The sequence below is a fragment of the Hibiscus syriacus genome, unplaced genomic scaffold (genome assembly GCF_006381635.1).
Source record: "Hibiscus syriacus cultivar Baekdansim isolate YM2019G1 unplaced genomic scaffold, ASM638163v2 tig00110577_pilon, whole genome shotgun sequence".
In the NCBI taxonomy this organism is placed as follows: domain Eukaryota; kingdom Viridiplantae; phylum Streptophyta; class Magnoliopsida; order Malvales; family Malvaceae; genus Hibiscus; species Hibiscus syriacus.
In genome coordinates this window covers 1,801,298-1,823,428 of record NW_024062788.1, presented here as the reverse complement: position 1 = coordinate 1,823,428, position 22,131 = coordinate 1,801,298, and the positions used below count along the sequence as shown (strand labels likewise).

Below are 22,131 nucleotides of genomic sequence, written 5' to 3'. Positions count from 1 at the left end.
CGTAGAGTATGAACCTCATTCTGCAACAATGAAACAATCTCACGTAGAGCGATAACCTCATCACGTAAAGTAGATACCTCACCGCGTAGCACACCATTGTCATCGCGTAAAAAATCCACCTCACCACGTAAAGATCGAATCTCATCACGCCATGCACCATTATCTTCACGTAAAGTACCGACCTCATGACGCAAAGCACTGACCTTATCACGTAATTCCCCTAACTCATCCTATAGAGGTGGAGAACATGGAGATAAATGTCGTGGCCTCTGTGTCGGTCGCCTATCATGAGGTGATGGTGGAGAAGAGGCTCGATGATGTGATGGAATATGTGATGGTGGAGGTGGAGAAGAGGCTCAATCAGGTGATGGATCCGGGTGTCGAGCTGTAGAATCGGCCCGATCAGGTGATGGCTCTCAAAGTAGGGGGTGCTCATCATCCGTCCCATCAAAAAACCGCTTACTAGCGTGCCACCAATCAGTGGCAAGCTCAGCCTCTGTGGGTGTCATCCTCTATAATGGATAGTTGGCCTCCTAACAATATAAAAGCTCAAACAAAGTTAAACTTGTACTAGTAATAACTTGTTTATATATGGTATTATTTGTGTGTTAACTTACATCATTCATCATCGTATATGGGAGTAACTCTTCCCAATCCAACATGCGGATCCTCTTCCAGGTAATAGCCCTAGGAATATCATTTGATCTTTTTATCGCATATGTCTGCATGCTGGGAAAATCCTCAAATATCCAAATCTACAAACAATATAATACACAAACATTTGTAATTGTTAAATAATTAATTATAATTTTGGAAACATTATATAGAAATTCTTACCTTAAAGGCCCAAGTAAAGCCTGTCAAAGTGTATTTAGAACCATCGCCCCGTAAACCTTTTCGGTCCTCAAAGGCAGACGACAACTTCTTCCAGGTAGATTTCCATAGATATGAACCTCACGGAAATAGGTTCCATGCATTTAGGTCCTCTACCAATAATATTAGGTCCTCGGAGATAGGTTGTCTGCCCTCTTTGCCTAAAAAGCCGGCATGCAAAAGTAATAAATGGCTCATCCATCCGAGTAAAACCATCTTTATCAAATAATCTCTTCAAGTCGTTGATGTGTAAACTCGGCTTCGACTTTGCCAGCTCGGGAAAAACCCGAGATAACCATGAAGGGCGGGCGATATGACTAGTGTATCGACCTACATCATCGTGTCCAAAGCGTAGACTAGTGATTAAGCAAAACTCCTCCCGCCCAAAACAAGTATATGCCGGAGAAAAATGAAACCATATCTCCTCATCACCACGTTGTATCCCCTCGGGTAGATCGTTAGTCATGGTCTGAAGAAACAAATGTGTCAACATAGTATCTCTACCCGTATGTTGCACTTTCATCCATGGCCCGAAGCAAGTATCCTCAAACAATTTTCTTTGTAGAGGTGTAAGCGTCGACGCAATTTTAGTGGCTAGGCTTAATTTATTCCTTAAGGTCAATGCAGCCGAAAAAAATTTCTACAAAAACAATAAACATACAGTTATACATACCAAAAACTCCTTATTATATACTATAAACAGACATGATATTAAACAGTGAAAACAAAGCCAAATATGTTTCAAACTAGCACGGTATTCAACCAAGTCATTATTCCATCATAGTTCACAAAATGCATCAGATAATATTCTAGAAGTAAGCACTTATATAAACATTTAAAAGGACAACATATAGGTTTAGTGCAGGTTCAAGGACAACATAAAGAGTAGTAGTTTATTCTTGAAACTTAAATTAGCAACACTGTGAAGTTAGTATTTGTCTTTGTTTTTTTGTTGAAGTAATGCAATTCATTCAAGTTTCAATTTGCAGAATAAAAGAAGTTTCTGAAACTTAAATTCGCAACGCGAAAATGAAAATCGCAACGCGAAACTAAAATCACGTTGCGATTTTCATTTTCGCGTTGTGATTTTGGCGTTTCGATTTAGGGTTTCTTCAACAAAAAGACAAAACAAAGACAAATACTAAGCAGTTTAGCAGTATTGGCAGCAACCGAATGAATTTACTAAGCAATCTCAGTGAAATGGTTAATCTATATATATTGAAATTACCATTAAATTTATCATCAATATAAGAAAAATCTAATAATAATACAAAATTTTCAAAATAAAAATAAGAGATTAAAAAAACTAACCCTCGGTGGTTGATTTTCCATTTCTGACCGTGAATGGTTGTGAGGGTTGCTCTGAGAGATGGAGATAGACAGATTTTGTCGGAGATGGGGACGGATGTCGTCGTAGAGAGTGAGAGATGGAGATGGGACTAAGTTGTGATTTAGGGTTTTAGGTTAGAGATGATTTGCGATAATACTGTTTACATTTGTGTTGCGAAATTAATATTGTGTTTCGCGTAAAAACATTTGACTTTCGCATTGCGAATTTGACTTCTGTATTGCTAATTTGACTTTTGTGTTGCGAATTTGACTATTGTGTTGCGGAATTGGAGTTCGCGTTGCAAATTTGAGATCGCATTACGAATTTGTTGGTCATTTTAGCAAATCCAAAAAAAGTTGGTTAAATTCGTATATTATAAGACATTTTTGTCACTGAGGTTATTTTCTCATGTATTTAACACTTAAACTATTAATTTTGATTTGTTTTAATATTTAAACTTTTATTTTTTTCAAAACTATAACTAATGTTTAGTTATATGTGAGAAGAGCGAGAAGAGCAATATGGGAAGGGGAGAAAAAAATGGAGCCAGCGGTGGTTCATCCGGCGGGGCAGGTGGAAGCGGAGGAGGAGGTCCCGGTGGGGGTAGAGTCGATGCGGGTGGCGGTGGGTTTAATGGAGGAGGGATATACGGAGGGATGATGATGATGGGTCATCATCATCATCATCATCAAGGTCACGTGTACGACTCCGGTAGGTTTCATCATCAGATGAGTATGGAGAAACGAGGTGTGGTCGCCGACGCCGGTGATGAAACAAGAGGCGGAGCTGTCGTGAGGTGAAGGTAGAAGAAGCATAGATTGTATTAGGTAGGGGTATTAAGGAAATTGGAAATGTCAATTAATTTCTTAGGTTATTTTTCTTTTTTTGTGGGATATGTAATTGTCTGCAAGAAGAAGATGCATATTAAAAATGTTGTAACCTTTAATCATAAGAAGAGGATTAGTAACTTAATTGTTATAAAAAATTAAAATATTCTTTTGTTAGATTCTAACTTAAAATATTATTTTTTTCGGTTTAATTGAAAATATGAAAAATTTAATATTTTTAAGTTATTTTCAATTAAAAATATTTATATTTTTATTATTTGTATTATTTGTTTTTTTTAATCTTAAATTAGATTATCGTATGATAATTTACATGCATCTTATAGCAGTGTAGTTATTTGAATCTAAATTGTTTGAAAAAAAAAATTATGATTGAAGGACCTGGTTTTGCCATTTGTGAGATCTATGGGACAAAAAACGGAAGGTTGGGTCATTCTCATCCCAAAGATTTTTCTTAAATCTATTGTGCTTTAAAAATTCCATTTTTTGGTTTAGATGCTATGTTTCGAATTTAGATATGATGCCTTAATTGAGATGAATTTATCCTCGTTTATTTAAATTTCTTTTGGATGAGAACTCAAAATGTATGGTTTTTTTTTTTATGAAATTCTATTTTGCTTCAATGGACCGCATAAAGTGATCTCAATTGGAAGCGAGAAGTGGGCAGTAACATTTTAGTTTACTAAGAAACTCCACTCGTTGCCCTTGCCCCCTATAAAACTCAGCCCTTTTTATCTAAAAAACACCCCTCCCTCCCCTTTTTTTCAAAGAAAAATAATTTGATCTACGTAACACAAACAAATCAGATTAAGGTGCTTTCCACCAAACACAATTTCATAAAGAAAAGGAAACACTATGATTTATTTCATGCTCCTGTGTTGCCATTTCACAACAGAATCACAATCATTCATCAATGGATCTGTTATTTGTGTTAACAAGCACCTACGCCATGTTTTATAATCAAAACCATTTCTCAACATGTTATGCATCATCAACAGCCATTAAATCAAAGATTTTAAAAATATCTTACTCTTCCAACTTAAAATCACGTTTTAAACTAATCTAAAACTCTCGTACTTGGATTCGAAATATGCTAAAAAGCAGCACCGTAGAAACACCCAGCATGCAAGAAACCCTAACTTATCATCTTTTACAACCCAGCCCACACATTAATGATCCAACATTCAATTCCAACCCAATTAGCAAGCTTTTACGACCAAAACAAAATGACCAGGAAAATGAAGAGGAGGTCCTTTGCTTTTGCGGAATGTCATGAGTTGGTCTTTCTCTATTAAACAGGGAGGCGTTATATTTCAAGGTATATATCAAGATTCGAATTTATATAAAATGGGGTTACATGAGCATTTGTGTTTATCAAGTAAAGAAACATTACATTTTTTAAGATATATATCGAGATTTGAATTCATATGAAATAAGATTATACGTGTATCTTTGTTTATAGAATGTGACGAGTTGGTCTTTAAACGCTTGACCAACCGATAATTATGCTTTCTTTTTAATTTATCTCAAGGTTGAATACATATAAACTTGAATTTTAGTAAATGAATTTATTTTATTATTTTCAAGTTGTAATGTCATTTTAGAAAATTTTATAATATTTAATTATTTGAAACCGATTGAAGCTCGTTAAACATTAAAATTCAATCATACTGATAAGAATTTATAACAACCAAACATATTCCATTTATTAAATAATTCAGTTTATCATTTTTAATTGTTTCTTTCCTTCTACTCTTCCTGGGTACGTAACTCAATTGGCTAAAGAATAATAAAATAAAATAAATATTATATATGTTCCCTACTCTCTACACAAATAGTGACACACATAGAATGGGTAGAAAAGGTTAATAAATATACGTATAGGATGGTAGAAATTATATTACCCTACTTAAAATTATCTAATGACAGGCCTTATTAATTATGTTACTAATTAAACATTAATAATTGGCAGTTAAAATGTCAAATTATAATTCGTTGAAACATTTTAGAAAAAAAACTAATTTATGCAAAGTCATGGAATATAACCAACATCAGCCTGAAAACAAAAGCCTAACCGTAAAAAGGAAAAGGAGACTGTCGGTAGAGCCTAATTACTCTTATTACTAATTATTAAACAAATCGAATTTTGTTTATATTCCTTAAATAAACACAACTTTAAATATATAATGTGTTTGTTAGCAAAAACTAGCATAAGATATTGCCATCCTCTTTGGCTTCATTCAAATTTTTAGATAAATTTATATTTTATTTTCAGATAACCAAGGATGCCATTTTAAAAATAAATTATTATTATCAACAATCAGTTGGTTTAGTGGATGAGACACTAGATACCTTAAACAATGTCAGGAGTTCGAATCTTGACGTTTGCGAATAGAACAAACTAGGTTGAGAGGATCACCTTCACCGTGATTGAATGATCGGCAACAATGATGGTGGTCGACCACAGCTTCATTGGAGGAACATTTTAGATTTTATGACTTTTAAGATTTTTATGAAAAAATGAGGTTTTTTAAAAATATTTATGAATTTTAATTTTTAAAAAATTAAAGAAATTAAAAATTAGGTTATGCGTTAAATATATTGACTGTTTTTTAACAAAAAAATAATACAAAAATATTAGACGATAAAAAATTTAAACACATAAAAACAACATAGTTTAAACATTCTTTTTCGTATTAACCCTAAAATTAAATATAGGGGTTAAATTATTTAATTTTAAAATTAAGTTAATAAAATTATCTCCATCGCCTCAAACAAAATTCCCAAAAACAAATAAGATGATTAAGGGCCCACCTGAGCGTAGTCCCACCCACTCACTCTTCGTAGGCAATGGTCAGCCAACGTGTCCTCCACCCCCTACTTAAACACAAACACCATCCCTATGCTACCCCCTCACTTCCATTCCACCACCCTCTCCTCCACTATGTCGCCACCACCCACCACCCTCTTCTCCTACTCCCTTTCCCTCCTCCTCCTCCTTCTCTCCTCCTCCTCCACCCCCGCTAATGCACACAATCACTCGCATCCTCGCCCAATACCCACAATTCTCCACCTTCAACCACTACCTCACCGCCACTCACCTGGCTTCACAGATCAACCGACGCCAAACCATAACCGTCCTCGCCCTCGACAACACCGCCATGTCGTCTCTCCTGTCTCGACGTTTCTCCCTCTACACCCTCAAGAACGTTCTGTCCCTTCACGTCCTCGTCGACTACTTCGGCTCCAAGAAGCTTCACCGTATTTCCAACGGAACAACGTTGACTTCCACCATGTTTCAGGCCACCGGAGCTGCCCCGGAACTTCAGGGTACGTTAACATCACTAATCTTAAAGGCGGGAAAGTTGGACTCGGCGCTGAAGATAACAACGGAAAACTCGATGCTACTTACGTCAAATCCGTTAAAGAGATTCCTTACAATATCTCCGTCTTACAAATCAGTCACGTAAGTGCTTGATTTTAACCCTCTTTTAAAGTACGGTTTGGACCTTTTTTTGTTGTTGCATTGCGCTAATTATGATTATAAACATAACCATTGGTATTATTGCTACTGTGAGTACCATGATCGTGTTTATTTTAAAAGTATATAAAATATAATAAATTTAAAGATAAATTATCACTTAACTATTGTTTTGGTTTAATTTTTGTCTCTCAACTATTTTTTTCAAAATTATTATAAATGTTATGTTCTGATTTTATATTAGTCATATTAAAAGAAATTAACAAAACCGTTGATGTATTTAAATGGCGGATGACCAATATGAAACTAAGAGATAATATTAATGATGATTTTGAGGAAAAATAATAATTATATGGTCAAAATAAAACCAAAATGATAGTTAGGTGACTAAAGATATAGTTTACCATAAATTTAATTACCACAACAAACTTTTGAATTTTTTTACTCTCTTTGCCCATGCAAAATTATTATTTTTGAATTTTAAAATCATCATATTTAAAATATCAAATTAGAAAAATTAATAACACTTATATTTTTTACCTTTATCTAAATAAATATATCCATCACTTTTTTGGGTTTAATTGTCATTTTTCCATTTTATATAATTTGAAATGTGGTCAAGTTTATCTCCTAAATATTCATAATCAACATGAGATAAAAATAATAGGATGGATGGAGTATTAATGTTACCGTAACAAAACAATAATGGAAATAACATCATGCTATTGTCACGATTGGTTGTTATTTGTTAAATTATAATCACAATCTACTGTTATTAGTATGATTTCGCTTCACACAATTATTTTTATAATAATAATTTTAGACAATACTATTTTCACTATATAATAGTCGTTATTCTGTATCCAATCACTATTTAAAACTCTATTAATGAATTAAAACTTTGATCTAGGCTTTGGATTCAGCCGAAGCTGAAGCACCGACGGCCGCGCCAAGCGAGCTTAACCTAATGGAAATAATGTCGAAGCAAGGCTGTAAAGCGTTTGCAGATTTGCTGAAAGCTACGACAGCCGACGAGACATTCAACCAAAACATCGATGCCGGTCTAACGGTGTTCTGCCCAACCGACAAGGTCGTCAATGATTTCATGCCTAATACAAGAATCTGACAGCGCCAAAGAAAAAGTCTTTGTTGTTGTACCATGGATCCCGGTGTACATGAACATGCAAATGTTGAAAACCAACGCCGGTATCCTGAACACGTTGGCAACGGACGGAGCGAACAAGTTTGATTTCACGGTGGACAAAGCAGCAGAGGTGGTGACGTTGGACACCACCGTTGTGACTGCCAAGATCACGGGGATTGTAAAAGATGAAGAGCCGTTGGTAGTATATAAAATCAATAAGGTGTTGTTGCCTAAGGAGGTGTTCAAGCCGGCAGAACCGCATCAAGTGGGCCGGGTGCAAATGAACGGACAGACGGCGAGCCGGCTGATGCTCAGAATCTAGATAATAAGAATGGATTTGAAGGATTGGGAGATAGGAGATTGGTTATGGTGGTGTTGAGCTTTTGCATTGGGATGTTGTTCACTTGAATGTGAAACTGCAGATTTTTCAGCAATAAGTGATTAGTCCCACTCCCCTTTTTATTTGTTTTGTTGTATCATTATTTTTTGTTGAATAGATTGTAATCATATGATGCACTTTGTAATGCGATTTCTTTTTTATATATAATTGAAAATTAAATGGCCCATGCTGAGCTGTGAACGCAAGTTTCGCTCCAGCATTGGGTCTAATATACATGCATTGAGAGATTGTCGTAATTTGGACAAAGCTTAGGCCAATTACACAGCATCAAAGGACATAATGGCATCGAGGAATGCTGTATATACATTGTGTACCTCACTCATGGTTACAGTTTAGTTGAGCCTCCCACTGCAATAAATAGATAATTAATTGGAGAATTTTGAGGAAAAACAATAAAGGAAATTTTTTTTGTTTGATCTGGATATGTGATTATATACAGTAAAATTGATATTTTGATGAAATTCAATTCTTATAAGAGAAGTAAAAAAAAAATCATACTTCCATACATATATATACACACTTTTAGTTATGATTGGCCAAAATTATGGGTTTACAAGTTCTAAAGTATAGTGTTTACATTTTAAGTTTTTTATATGGATAAAATATAATAAGATATATAAATTAAAATATAAACTTTAGTCTAGTAATTGGCCACCTCAAAACTATATATTAAGATCCGACATTGAGTATTCGACACATATCCAGACATTAGTACGAAGATATAATCCCACGAGAACCTTCCCCGTAGATGGAAAAACTTCAGAAACATTGAACATAACTTCTATCATTGACTTCGATTTTCTATTGTATCGGCATTTGCAACTTGCAAGCATAGAAAGAATCAGAGTTTCATTCATACCTTGTTACTGCTGCTTACAGTTTGCTCACATCCCTGCTGTTGAAGTACAAGTAACTGGTCTTGCCAGAAGCAGTAGTGGTTGTAGGAACCGGGGAAAATCCGGCATACTCCTTCTCTAACTTTGTTAAGCATACTTTGGCGACACTTCGGAAGGAATCATGTTTCTGGATAAAAGGCTGCTCTGCATAGTCGTCGAGCGACATCCACTGAAGGATATAAGAAAGACAAATAAATAAATAAGCAACCAATCCCAGTGGCAATGACTACTCAGTTGTTGCCTGATATTTTACTAATTGTTCTTTCATCACTATTGTGTTAACTCCATCACTTAGATCTTTCCGCCGTCATGAATGATCGGAGACCCAGATTTGGTGTATTGGCTCAGGCCAACCCAGCCTTTACCTTGGGTGCCAAGACTTCAAGGACACTATGGTATCTCCTCTATCATCATCCATAAGGCATGCCATAATCATATTTAGACCCTAGTTAGTCTGCTACTTTTGTACACTCTATAGGACCTATATACCAATCCCTAGGAGGGATACAGTCGGAATCATCTCCGACATCGCTTGGTGTTTTCAGTCCTCGAAGATTACTGCTTGATCTCCAGCTAAGTGGAATTTTCTGGTAAGAACTATTTTAATCAGCTACCAGGGTCCTATTACTAGCAGTGTATTCATCGAAAGTGTTCATGGAATGTACCTGGGCAGCTTCAATCTCTCTATCTTGCTTCTGAATGTCAAATGAAAGCGGACGTAACATACACATGAAAAGCAGATCTGATTTTGTGAAGAACGACTGATGGCTTTGCCTGAATTTGGAAATAGGTAGTCAGGACTTGAGTCTAAACTCTAAATCTGTAAAGCAACTATAGATAGAGAGGAAGGGCCGAGCTTTTGGTTTATTCGAAGGAAAAACTGAATCCATATAACCATCATGTGGTCCTAGATGTTTTAGGAATCAAAACATTCTGTCAATCATTTTAACAAACACCTACATACTCAATCAATGGAACCATCATACCTGAATGCTAAAATTTCCACAAATTCTGTGTCGATCTGAAGGACAAGCAAAGCCATGGTTAGATTCATGGTTTAACTATATACAATTTCATAATTATTCAAATATGAAAACCCGTATTGTCACTTGCCCCAGTCTCTTCTTTAACCTCCCTCATTGCTGCCTCTGAAATATCCTCACCCTGTGGACTGGAATTCTCAGTTCAAGCCAAAGATATATATCTATATACACACACACACACCATAAGTTTAGATAATTCACGTCATCGACAACTCCAGTGGGGAATTTCCAGACACCTGTGCCTTTGAACTTGCCACTCTTCTCTTGAACTACAAGCACCTAACAGATAGAACAAGCAATGAAAATTGTGAAGATTTTGAAATTAGGAAAACTACCTTAGTTTTTCAATTCAACGAAATCGAGGAAAGGGTACCTCTCCTTTTTCATTCATAACAAAAGCACTAATCCCGACACGATGTGAAGCGCTGTTAGGAATGGTATTGGCAGATTCGGAGATCCACTTTACAAGCATTAGATAATCTGTTTCAGCATGGTGGTATTTAAAACCTTCCTGATCAATTAGCAATGCAAAACAATCAATGAACTCAACCCCCATTCTTATACTCGAAGTTCCTTTATTCACCAAGAAATGCATTTACCTTAACCGTGGGTTCAACCAGATTAACAAATTCAATAGGTAATTTAATCCAAACCGCCCTCTTTCCCTGCAAAGAAATAAAAATAAAAAAAATAACGATTTCTAGTTAAAATTACTAGAATTTGACAAAAAGCAGATGAAGAGATGAAATTACTGACTTGTTGCTTCCATTGTGACAATGAAGCTCTAAGTAAAGAAAGGAAGGCATCAGAATCCATATATTTCTCCATTTCAAGGATGATTCCTTCATAATTATCCTCCACCCCAGTAAGTAATTCAACCTGCTTTTCGATTGCTAAAGCACTTGCTGAAGTCGACATGTATCTGACAGAACTTAATGATTCACTATGAGATTGATCTGTATGAACAAAATTTACTGAATTTGAAGTTTCTAACTGATTGAAAAAGGAACCAGTAAGCAAAACCAATGAATAGCTCGAGTATAAATAAAACAATTGCATATCATTTGAGAGGAAACACAAAATCCACCAAGAAACGGGTAGAAAATGAGCAGTTCTAATACAAAAATTCTTGAGATCGGTAGACAGTGGTAGAATGGAAGATGTTAAAAAAGGTTTGAAGAAAAGTTTGGTTTGTCTTAGTCGCTGCATGTGAATCAGATCGAGTTTTTTTTCCTCAAATCCCCAACAATGTTATGGAGTTTTTTCTCTCTCGTAAAATAGTTTTTTTTAATAAAAAAAACACGATCACCATGGAAGAGGCAAAGGACTAACCTGAAATAAATTGGAGTTGACGCAAATCGATTGGAAAGACTTTGTCAATGGCGGAAAACTCTGGGAAAGTTTACTAGCAGAAGGCGATAAGAATTTTGGACTTCTCACATTTTTATTTAAACCAAGGGTCACTGGATTTTATTCCCTATTTTATTTTACTCTTATTTTACTTATTATACTTTTACAACTTTTAAGTTTTTCATTGAATTTTTGAATTATTCTCATTTTGATCACTCTAAATTTTTTTTTTATTATTATTTTATGACGTGATACTTTTTATTATTAACATATCAAAATATTTTTTTATTATTAACATATAAAAAATAATTTATAATAAATAAAAAATTAATATTTTCACTTCTCCACAGTCTACATCACCATTATCCATTCTCATCCTCGTCAACCACTGTCGCCTTTCGAAACCAAAGAATGTTTGATCCCAAAATGTATTGAGAGACTCACTTTAATATGCCGAATCCGAATCTGGTGGTTGTTTCATCAAAAATGTCATAGAACCTGTGAATCTCGACTGAAATATTTTGGTTTCCTCATTTTTGATCTCATATTTGTGGACTTCAGAGCATGTTTCGACAAAAATAGAGGTTGAATTCAGACTCGTTAGGTTGAGGTAAATCAATCTATGAAATTTGAGATCGAACGACCACAATTTACAGTAGTCAACGTTTCAATTTTCTCACTTTTGATCAAATTCAAAAGATGTTTCGACAAAATGGAGGTCAAATTTGGACTCAAAGAGTTGAGACAAAATGGCTGATGAAATTTGGAATCGAACAACCACCATCTACAACTGCGATGATGGTGTCCAACGTCGACGAATAGTGGACAACCATTATATGTTTTTTATTTTATATTTTAAATTATTCTATATTAAATAATGACAAAAATGCCACATCATATAACAATAATAAAATAATTTAGATAACAAAATAGGAATAATTCAAAAGTTTAGTGAATAAATTGAAAAAATTGAAAGTATAATAAGTAAAATATAAGAGAGACTAAAATTTAGTGAGGAATTGTGTAATTTACCCTTAAACTAATGTGGAATTCGATTTTTATTTTTGTAAAGTATTTTCAATTTTTTATTTAAAATAAAAGTGAGATTGAAGAAATAATGAAATTAGAGATAAATTATAAACAATTAAATATTTAAAATTTTATGATTTGTAAATTACTTGTTAAAATTATAATTTTTTAAAAATAATTCTATTAAGTTTAATTACTTAGAAACAATAACGATTCCTTTAACTAATGTGATAAAGTTATTATTTAAAAAATTAAAAGATATATTAAAATAAAAATTAATAAGAAATTAAATAAAATGACTATCTTTTGTTCTCATATGTAATGGGGTAAGAGGGAGGTAAGAAATTAAATAAGATATTATTAATTAATTTTAATATGTCACATTATCCTATTAATAATAACTAACAACTAAATGATACGGTGTTCGTTTTGTAACGAAATTAAAAGTTTATAACTTATGTTACAATTCGATCACTAAACAGTTAGTTTCTATTATTTCGAGGACATATTAAAAATGGTTAATTTCTTATTTAATTCTTAAATCTTAGAATTTTTTTATTAATATTAGATAGATATAAGATATTATATGTTTAAAGACTCATAATCATTTTATATTAAACGTTAAAAAATTCTTGCATACACGATGTTCAAACCCTCATATATCTATCGGTTATAATAAATTATCCAAAAATGTAATTTGATAAATAAAAAAGTTACAGTGTTGCAGCTGTTTTTATAATACACTTATTGCTTCTACTTTTTAGCAGTCAACTCTAATCTTAGATCGAGTAATCGTTAGAACAAATTTGGAGTATATTAGAATGAAATTGAAAAATCATGGATTCGTAAAATAGAACATATGCACAAGAATACTGAGAAATTGATGATCGATGATCAAATTGATTTGATATATAAATGCCAAGAGTTATTTTTTATAATTATGATTAGAATGATATGATGTATAAATAGTAAGAATTAAATTATTACTACATGGGATTAAATTATCAAGTAATTTTTTTATTAAATTAATTGTGAGTAAACAAATATAATAATTAAACTAAGTGGTTATTTTAAAATTTTATTCTAGGATCGTTAAAAGAGAAAATTATTAATATTTGAGTAATTATTTGTACGTATTTTTTATATATTAGAATTTATTAAATAAGCAAAGTAGTGAGTCAAGAAAGACTAACTTTGAATAATATATTAACCCAACACATACACGTAAATATATTCGAGTTCTGAACAGCCTGTTTTATTAGATGGTAGATTGCGACAAAATCAGTTTCTTATATAATTGTTTGGATGGTGATGAAAAATAAAATACGGAAGAGGAGAAAAACAAAGAGGAAAAGAAACCGGAGTTACCGATTTGAAATTTCTATATTACAAATTGAAAACCAATAATATTATTTATATAATAAAATAATAAATCATGGGTGACTGACTTGACTTGAGGGAGAACTGCAATTGTAACGCTCAAAGAGGTTGGTGAAATTTTAATGGTTTGTTAGAATATTTATGAGATAATTAGAATCTGTGAAAGAATTGAAATCTGTAGGAATTAGAATCTGAATCTGAAACCTGTTTGGTTGGCAGAAAATTGAATTGGAATCTAATTTTATATTTTGTTTGGTTCGCAGATATGTCAGATGAATTTGATTTCAGTAATATAAAATGACAAAATTACCCTTCTTGTTTTTTTTGGGCATAATTTTAGTTTATTTTATAACTTACATATAACAATATATTATAAAAATTTAAAAAATATTAAAATTTCATTTTATTTATTGATTATTCATTTCAATTAATTATAAAAATCATATTAATAAACATTATAAGTTAAAATCATCCTAATTAGGGATGGCCATGGGTCGGGTTTTTGGTCCATCCGACCCGACCCGTGAAAAAGGAAAGTTTCTCCCGACCCGAATATATGAATTATAAACCCGACCCGACACGAAATAATAAAAATTTTATTTTTATTTAATAAAAACAGTGACTTAATTGAAAAAAATTATATAGAGAGGGTATTATTATAATTATTCCTAAATATATAAGATAAAATTATATATATTTTTTGGGTCGGGTCAGGTATTTTTCACCATAAACCCGAACCCGACCCGAATATCACACTTAAAAAAGCCTGACCCGAACCTGAAATTTTTATTAAAAAAATCCGACTCGATCCCAAAATTTTTTAAAAAAATCCGACCCATTTACCAAAAGATTGACGAGTGTAGTATGGTCAAATTTCACATTTCCTCCTCCAAAGGATTTCAATTTCATCATGTTATGGATGAAATTTACTTTCCCTCCCTTGATAGAATTGGATTCCAGTTCTCCCTTTGAAAACTTAAACCAAACATGAGAAAGTGGTGGAATTGGATTCCAATTCCCCCTAATTTCAAGGGATTTTAACGAACCAAACGTCACACAAATCAATTTCGGCTACAATATTATTTTATTTTAATAAATTATATTAGTGGTCATTCAACCTCAATTTTTAGAACGTTTGTATTTTAATTATTTTAATAAATATTGTTAAATTAATTCAGTGGGCCTTTTGTTAAAGGTCCCAAGTTTGATTTACAACCTTCACATTTAATTTTCATTTTCATTTTTTATTAATAAAGTAATGAGATGAGTTTAGAATGAGTTTTTTTCCAGTGATTAAAGTGCATATGTTTTAAAAATTAGATTACTGTTTATCCTAATAATTAATGTTTGTTTATTAATATTTTGCTCCCACTCTTCAAGGATCAAAAGTGTCATTATATGCAAAGGTCTATTTCTTCGGCTCCCAACCTCCCTTGCCAAATCTTCTAATAGCTGTCCTACTTCATTTAGTAGATTTGAATTTTTTTTCTAGTTCAGCAATAACCATTGTACTATATATAGATCCAAGACATTTTTTTTACTTATATACATATATATAATTATTTAGCAAAGTAACATCCAATAATATTTTTAGAGAAAAAAACATTTTTTTTCTGTCCCATGAAATAGAAGCATGTCACACCAGTCAAACTTTCACATACGTAATGGCATAATTATTGAAGTTTATAAAACATGAAAAAGAAAAGAAAAGAAAAAGAGTCGAGATGTAAAATTATGTATATACAAATTTTATTAAAAACATGTACGCAACACGTGTGGAAGATATATGTTCACACGAGCATGAGCACAAGTTGGGTCAGTACGATACTAAAAAAGAATTTAAATACTTAAATTTCAAGTATTTTAAAAGATAACGATAAATAGACAAATAAGTGTATCCAAAACTTTCTTCAAATACTCTTGCAAATTATTTCTATAATTGAGCAGATGCCACATGGATAGCGGAAACTAATGTTGTCGGACACTCATCGTTGTTATCGCCTCACCCATTTGCCAAATAAAAACGTTCTTAAGAATCTTTTGGTTACATCTATTAATTTGGATAATAAAAAAAGTAATACTTTGTACAAAATTATTAGTATTCATCTTATTGGATTTATTTAATTTGTGGGTAATGCAATAAAGTTCCCAAGAGCAGCAGCAATCACGTGGGGAGGTCTGCTTGATGCTCCCAGTCGTCGTATTCACCTGAGCCGGCGCAGCCCCGGATTGAATATTTTACCATTACTTATCTCGACCCAATTCTGACCAGATTTTTCAAACAAGTCCTTCTCCTTTCATTATTTTACAGTTTTGTCCTTTTACTTCACCCACCATTTGCGTATACCAAATCCAACTTATTTATTTATTTTCTTTGTCTTCTTCGTGCTAGTCAAAATATGCTTGTGAGAGAACAATGCTTCTCACATTTAAATTATTATTTCAGTGTAAATTTTGTGTGTGATTTTATTGATAAAAAATATTATTATTTTTTAGATATTTTGAGATTGAGTATCGGCCGTAAAAAATATATGTATCAATTGTTAACTAAGAAAATTCTAAATATACGTTACTTTTCACCATCCTAAACTAAAAGAAAATTATTATTTCAGTACATATAGATTCACAATGGGTTCTAACCCTTCATTAAATTACCTATATATATTGATTAAATAAAAGGGTATTACATTCTTTAGAATATGTCGAGATTTAAGCTCACATAAGATAAAATAACATACATATTTTTAATCACTTAGTCAATTAATAGATTTCAATTACTTATCGATTTTTACCTTCTATAAATAATAATGGCTTTGATACTTGAAATTCTATGACTTAAAATATGATGTTTAAAATTAGGAGTTTATTTTTAAAAAAAATTAATTGTTGATAAAAATATTATAATGTCTTAACTTTAAAAAGTATTTCAAGGGTACTTAGGATCATTTTGGTAAAATTTTTAAATAGTGTTTTTTAAAAGTACGGCAGAAAAGAACTTTTAAAAATATTGTTTAGAATTGCAATTTAAAATTCAACTATTTGAAATTATTATTAAAAGCTGAGTTTGAAATGATAAAATGTCCATTATAGACATTATGTTGTGAATTAAAAATATAGAATTTAAATTATATTTACATTTATTAATACTATGATATATATATCACTTAAATTATATAAAAATATAAAATAAATTAAAATAAATTATTAAATAACAAATTATTAAATAATGATGTTAATATTAAATTATTAAGTAATAAGTTATTTTTTTAAGAATGTTAATAATAAATTATTAAAATAAAATGTAACTACATAATTGAGTGGAGCTCATACATTAATAAGGGTAGAATTATAATTTGCTCCCAAACACAAAACTGAAAAATGAAAAAGCTTCAAATTCTAACTTTTGCGGTTGGTTTGAAATCACCGATTCAACCATAATTTTTTATATATTTTTTATCCGTTTGACATTGATTTTACGGTTAAACTTTTTAATTAAAAGTTTGTTTGAAAAGTCAAGACAAACATGACCTTAATCTCATGGTTTAATTAGATACTAATTTAATTAAAAAGTAATTTTAAAAGCAAATTAAATGAATATCAAAAGAATAGTTGAAACGCTCTTTTTTATTTTTGAAAAGATGGTCTTATTAAAATTCCCTTCTAAAATCTACAAGGAGAAAAGAGTGTCGACAAGGATATATTATTTTATTTCGTAAATAACTTTTAAATGCAAAAATAAAAAATCTACTAATTATGATAAAAATAAAACAATAAATTTGTGCGTACGGGGGACACAAGAGTGAAATAATTAGTATTTCGTAAGGATTGATTTGTAAATAAGCACTCGTCCGTGAGGCACGTGCTCGACAGTCCCGCTTCTCCTTTGTATAAATACGTTAACCAGAACACTTTCAGTTGCGTCATCTCCCTCATTTCTGCTTCAATTATTTTCAACGAAACTATCCACGGGTATTTCTACTTTCTCCCAATATCTTTGATCATTTTCTTGGCCGCTCGTGAAGCGTTTCATTTTGATTTTCGCTTTTCTTCTCCTCAAATTGATTTCAGTAGTTTCTAATCGAATTATTATTCAAATCAGATCTGTTTACCTGTACACAACGTCTTTTCTTGTGATTATAAGTTTTTCACTCGATTGGTACTGTGGAATTTACTCTATATTTTCACTGAAGTATCTGTGTATTTTGTTAATAAAAGAGTGTGATTTCGTGGTAACAAAAAAAATCCCCTTCAAGTTACAACAGTTGGATTAGCCATATTTAACTCGGATTAGTTTTGGGATTCGATTATATTTTGGCTTAAAATATTGATTAAAATGCATATTCTCTTAGCTCAACTTTTATTTTTGGGCTGTTAAACCAAAAACTAACATTCTTTATTCATGTTAGTACGAAGTTATAGCCCATGCTTTTGATGTGAAGTTTAAGAATAACAAAAAAAAAAAAAGCAAAATTTTTGTTACACTAATTGTTCTTGACTCTTGGCAATTTTTAATACCCTTTAAACTATAATCATCAATATTATGTTTTTATCAAGCTGTAGCTTATGGTAACTTGTACTCTTTGCAGATCCATTTTATATTCACCTATGGCTCCAGCAGCAGCAGCATCTTCAGATTCTATAAAGCCGAGAGGTATAAAATTTTCTGTGTTGATGCATCAAGAGATTTGCATGGTTGATAACTTTTGTGATTGGTTTATTCATTTATTGTAAAAATCCCGTGAGAGGATTTATACCTTGGGATTTATACCTTGATATGAATTATCTTAATATGTTATAGTAATAATTGAAAACGATTTCCTTGTATTTATGGGTGGAAACATGTGTGTATATTTTATCATCTTGCACTGGTAATAATCCTTTGGTATAGATGTTTTAGCTTATAAAATGAAAAAAAGAGAGTAATTGAGATCATTTGAGGATAATTTAGTTGTTTTACTTCCTATAAGATGAATAAAACTTGCAATCCAAATTGCTTATGTTTTGATCAATGTTTGTTGTATATTTTGTACAGATGTTTGTGTTGTTGGTGTTGCACGTACTCCAATGGGTGGATTTCTTGGCTCTTTGTCATCTTTACCTGCCACCAAGCTTGGGTCAATAGCTATAGAAGGTTCAATTGGAAAAACCTTGGTTCACTTGTCAGATAATTGTGTTTGTTTCATTATTTTAGGATACTCACCCATTTTACTTAATTTCTATATATGTTAAAATGCAGCTGCTCTTGAAAGGGCAAATGTTGATGCGTCACTTGTGCAAGAAGTTTTCTTTGGCAATGTACTCGGTGCAAATCTGGGTCAGGCTCCAGCTAGACAGGCTGCGCTAGGTGCAGGAATACCAAACTCAGTTATATGTACCACCGTTAACAAAGTTTGTGCATCTGGGATGAAAGGTCTGCACATTACAATTTAAGTGTTATTGTTCTGAAAACCTTAAAGAGGTTATTCCCTAAATGCAGTATTCTTTTCCTTTTTGTTTGGGGCTTTGCAGCAACAATGCTTGCAGCACAGAGTATTCAGCTGGGCATCAATGATGTTGTCGTGGCTGGTGGCATGGAGAGCATGTCTAATGCACCCAAATATTTGGCAGAAGCAAGGTTAATACTGCTCTCCTGTTCATGGTTCCCTTATTGTGTTCAAGTTATGATTTCTGATCAAGTATAAGCATGCAGGAAAGGATCTCGGCTTGGGCATGATACTCTTGTAGATGGAATGTTGAAAGATGGACTATGGGATGTGTATAATGATTGTGGCATGGGCAGCTGTGCTGAATTATGTGCTGAGAAACATGTTATTTCAAGAGAGGACCAGGTACTATGGTCTCTTCAAGGGTCGCTTGAAGAAATGGACTTCCTTTTCCTGGGTAGAACTTTGGACTTATATCTTCATGATTTTGGCAGGATAACTTTGCTGTTCAGAGCTTTGAGCGTGGTATTGCTGCTCAACAGGGTGGAGCCTTTACATGGGAAATTGTTCCGGTTAGACATATGCTTAATAATAAGTTTATGGATCGTCATGTATAAACTATTGTAGATAACCAAATTTAGTACCACACAGGTTGAAGTTCCTGGGGGAAGAGGAAAGCCATCCATCATAATTGACAAGGATGAAGGTTTAGGAAAGGTAAACATAATTTAGAGCCATCTATCACTTTTCAAACTTTGATGCTTCCTGTTCTTTTCATTTCTTTATATTGCCTAAACAAATTAAATAGATGTTATTCCACTTGAGTAATAGCTAATTCCAATTATTGCTTTCATTTCAGTTTGATGCTGCAAAATTGAGGAAGCTGCGGCCAAGCTTCAAGGATAATGGAGGCACTGTTACTGCCGGGAATGCCTCCAGTATAAGGTTCTTTTCTTGACATCTCTATTCACTTGATGCTTAGGCCTGAATTCCATTTTATATCAAACCATAATCAGATAGGAAATGTCCAAGTAAAAGGCTCACCTCTCTTGACTGAACTCTTCGATGAACAATTTGGTTTTCCTATTGATAGCTTATTTTCCACTTCAATGAGTCCATTATCATAGGCCCCATCTTGAGGGTCGTGCAATCAGGCAATTCCCTGTTTGGTTCAAAATTAAGGAACGATTTTCAATTTGACCTAATAAGTCTTTTATGGAAATGATCTGGAATTTGTAATTAAAGGGAAGTTGGTCTTATGGGCAGTGATGGTGCTGCTGCTTTAATCCTTGTCAGTGGAGAAACAGCACTTAAGCTGGGACTGCAGGTGATTGCAAAGATTGCTGGATACGCAGATGCCGCTCAGGTACTTTTCACAATTATTTACAAATTTGAAGTAAAATTTTGGAGGAACTGCCAAACTGAAGTCTCGAACTTTACTTTTGATGCTAATCGTTATACAACCTGTTACTTACGTGAGAAAGATTTCCAGGCTCCAGAGTTTTTCACAACAGCTCCATCCCTTGCAATACCCAAAGCCATTTCCAATGCTGGCTTGGATGCTTCTCAAATTGACTACTATGAAATCAATGAAGCCTTCGCTGTAAGATAATTGTTCTTTTTTCTAAATATATTATTACCTTTGTTAAAGTTGGAAGTTTTGCAATAATGCCCCATTCTCTGCAGGTTGTGGCTCTTGCAAACCAGAAACTTCTTGACCTTAATCCAGTGAGTTCTAAATCTCTCAAAAGCACCTGCCTACTTATTTTCAAGTTTAAACATAAAAGTGAGATAAATAATATGTGTCATACTGTAAAGTAGATCTCTCTTGGCCGTTTCGGAGTCAATGCATGTCAGGAAGAAAGTTACCATTTCATTCTTCATCTCAAGTTCTTTCCCCTCCATAAATGGTTGTAGGAGAAGATTAATGTGAACGGTGGAGCTGTTTCCTTGGGACATCCTTTGGGTTGCAGCGGAGCCCGTATCTTGGTCACACTTTTGGGGGTTTTGAAGCGGAGAAACGGGAAATACGGAGTTGGCGGTGTTTGCAACGGAGGTGGAGGTGCATCGGCACTTGTTGTGGAGCTTCTGTAAGCAGTTTTTATGTATAGGCAAGTCTCATGCATACTGAAATAAACAGTAAATGCGAATTCCTAATCCGCGTAACTATTGTCCAAAGACGTGATCGTGAGCTCTCGGTGTTTTCAGGTTCGATATTGTATGATGTTGCGACCGCCTTTTCAAGTATTCAGAGGATAGATTCATGCTGCCAAACACAGCTTGATGTTGTGCAATTTTTATTTCATTGTCGAATAAGTTGTAGTGTAGTGAATGAATGGGATGTTTAATTAGGTTTGAGAATAAATATATCAATGTTGCTTTTGGCCTTCCTTGCAAAACCATGTCTGAATTCAGTTCTTTTCTGATATGGGCAGTAGCATGTAGAAGGAAAATCTTATGCCACATAAATGGATGCTCTGAAGTCTCAACTTAATTGCCGTTGTTATTTAAGGATTCAATTCATGGTATCAGGCAAAAGTTTAGATCAATTACTTCTCCAATGCCAAATTGGCAATGGTATTTGTTCTAGACTTCTAGTGCATGCGTCCAATATTGCATTTTCAATTTCCATCAAGATTTTTATGTTTGAGAGAATCAGGAAAATAATTACGAGAAAAAACATATTGGAAACAATAAAATCAATATCTACGTGGAACATTTATATTTTATATTTATTGTTAGTTATTTGATAAAAAAATAAATTTCTTTTAAATAATATAATCGTGAAATGTGTCAAATAATAATTTTTATTATATTTTAAAAAAAACGTTTATAATTATTAAAAGTATAGTTTGATATTTGTTTTTATATTAATTTTTTAGAAAAAGATAAATTATATATTTAGTAGTTAAATTATTATTGTTGTTCTGTTTTAGT

At 32.7% G+C, this 22,131-nt stretch overlaps 2 protein-coding genes and 1 pseudogene across 3 annotated transcripts; 2 read left to right on the top strand and 1 right to left on the bottom strand.

Moving 5' to 3' along the window:
- The first annotated feature begins 5,952 nt into the window (after positions 1-5,952).
- Positions 5,953-8,096, top strand: LOC120133182 (annotated as a pseudogene).
- A 640-nt stretch (positions 8,097-8,736) lies between these two features.
- LOC120133183 (nudix hydrolase 10-like) lies at positions 8,737-11,160 on the bottom strand. Its single transcript, XM_039149828.1, has 9 exons — positions 11,076-11,160; positions 10,769-10,979; positions 10,612-10,677; positions 10,386-10,523; positions 10,214-10,291; positions 10,083-10,133; positions 9,956-9,990; positions 9,635-9,743; positions 8,737-9,138 (listed from the first exon to the last, which is right to left on the bottom strand). Exons 2-9 carry the CDS (start codon positions 10,928-10,930, stop codon positions 8,947-8,949), a joined length of 831 nt encoding a protein of 276 aa, XP_039005759.1. The 5' UTR covers positions 10,931-10,979; positions 11,076-11,160; the 3' UTR covers positions 8,737-8,946.
- Positions 11,161-17,725: 6,565 nt separating this feature from the next.
- LOC120133180 (acetyl-CoA acetyltransferase, cytosolic 1-like) lies at positions 17,726-21,546 on the top strand. Of its 2 annotated transcripts, XM_039149826.1 has the most exons (14): positions 17,726-17,740; positions 18,358-18,422; positions 18,804-18,902; positions 19,008-19,181; positions 19,280-19,385; positions 19,461-19,599; positions 19,689-19,766; positions 19,846-19,911; positions 20,054-20,139; positions 20,461-20,560; positions 20,687-20,797; positions 20,881-20,922; positions 21,112-21,284; positions 21,403-21,546. In XM_039149826.1, the coding sequence occupies exons 2-14, from the start codon at positions 18,377-18,379 to the stop codon at positions 21,416-21,418; spliced, it is 1,236 nt and encodes a 411-aa protein (XP_039005757.1). In that variant the 5' UTR covers positions 17,726-17,740; positions 18,358-18,376; the 3' UTR covers positions 21,419-21,546. The 2 variants fall into 2 exon arrangements, with proteins under 2 accessions (XP_039005757.1, XP_039005758.1); XM_039149827.1 differs by lacking the exon at positions 17,726-17,740 and having other exon boundaries at positions 21,112-21,305; positions 21,403-21,495.
- The last annotated feature ends 585 nt before the right edge of the window (positions 21,547-22,131 follow it).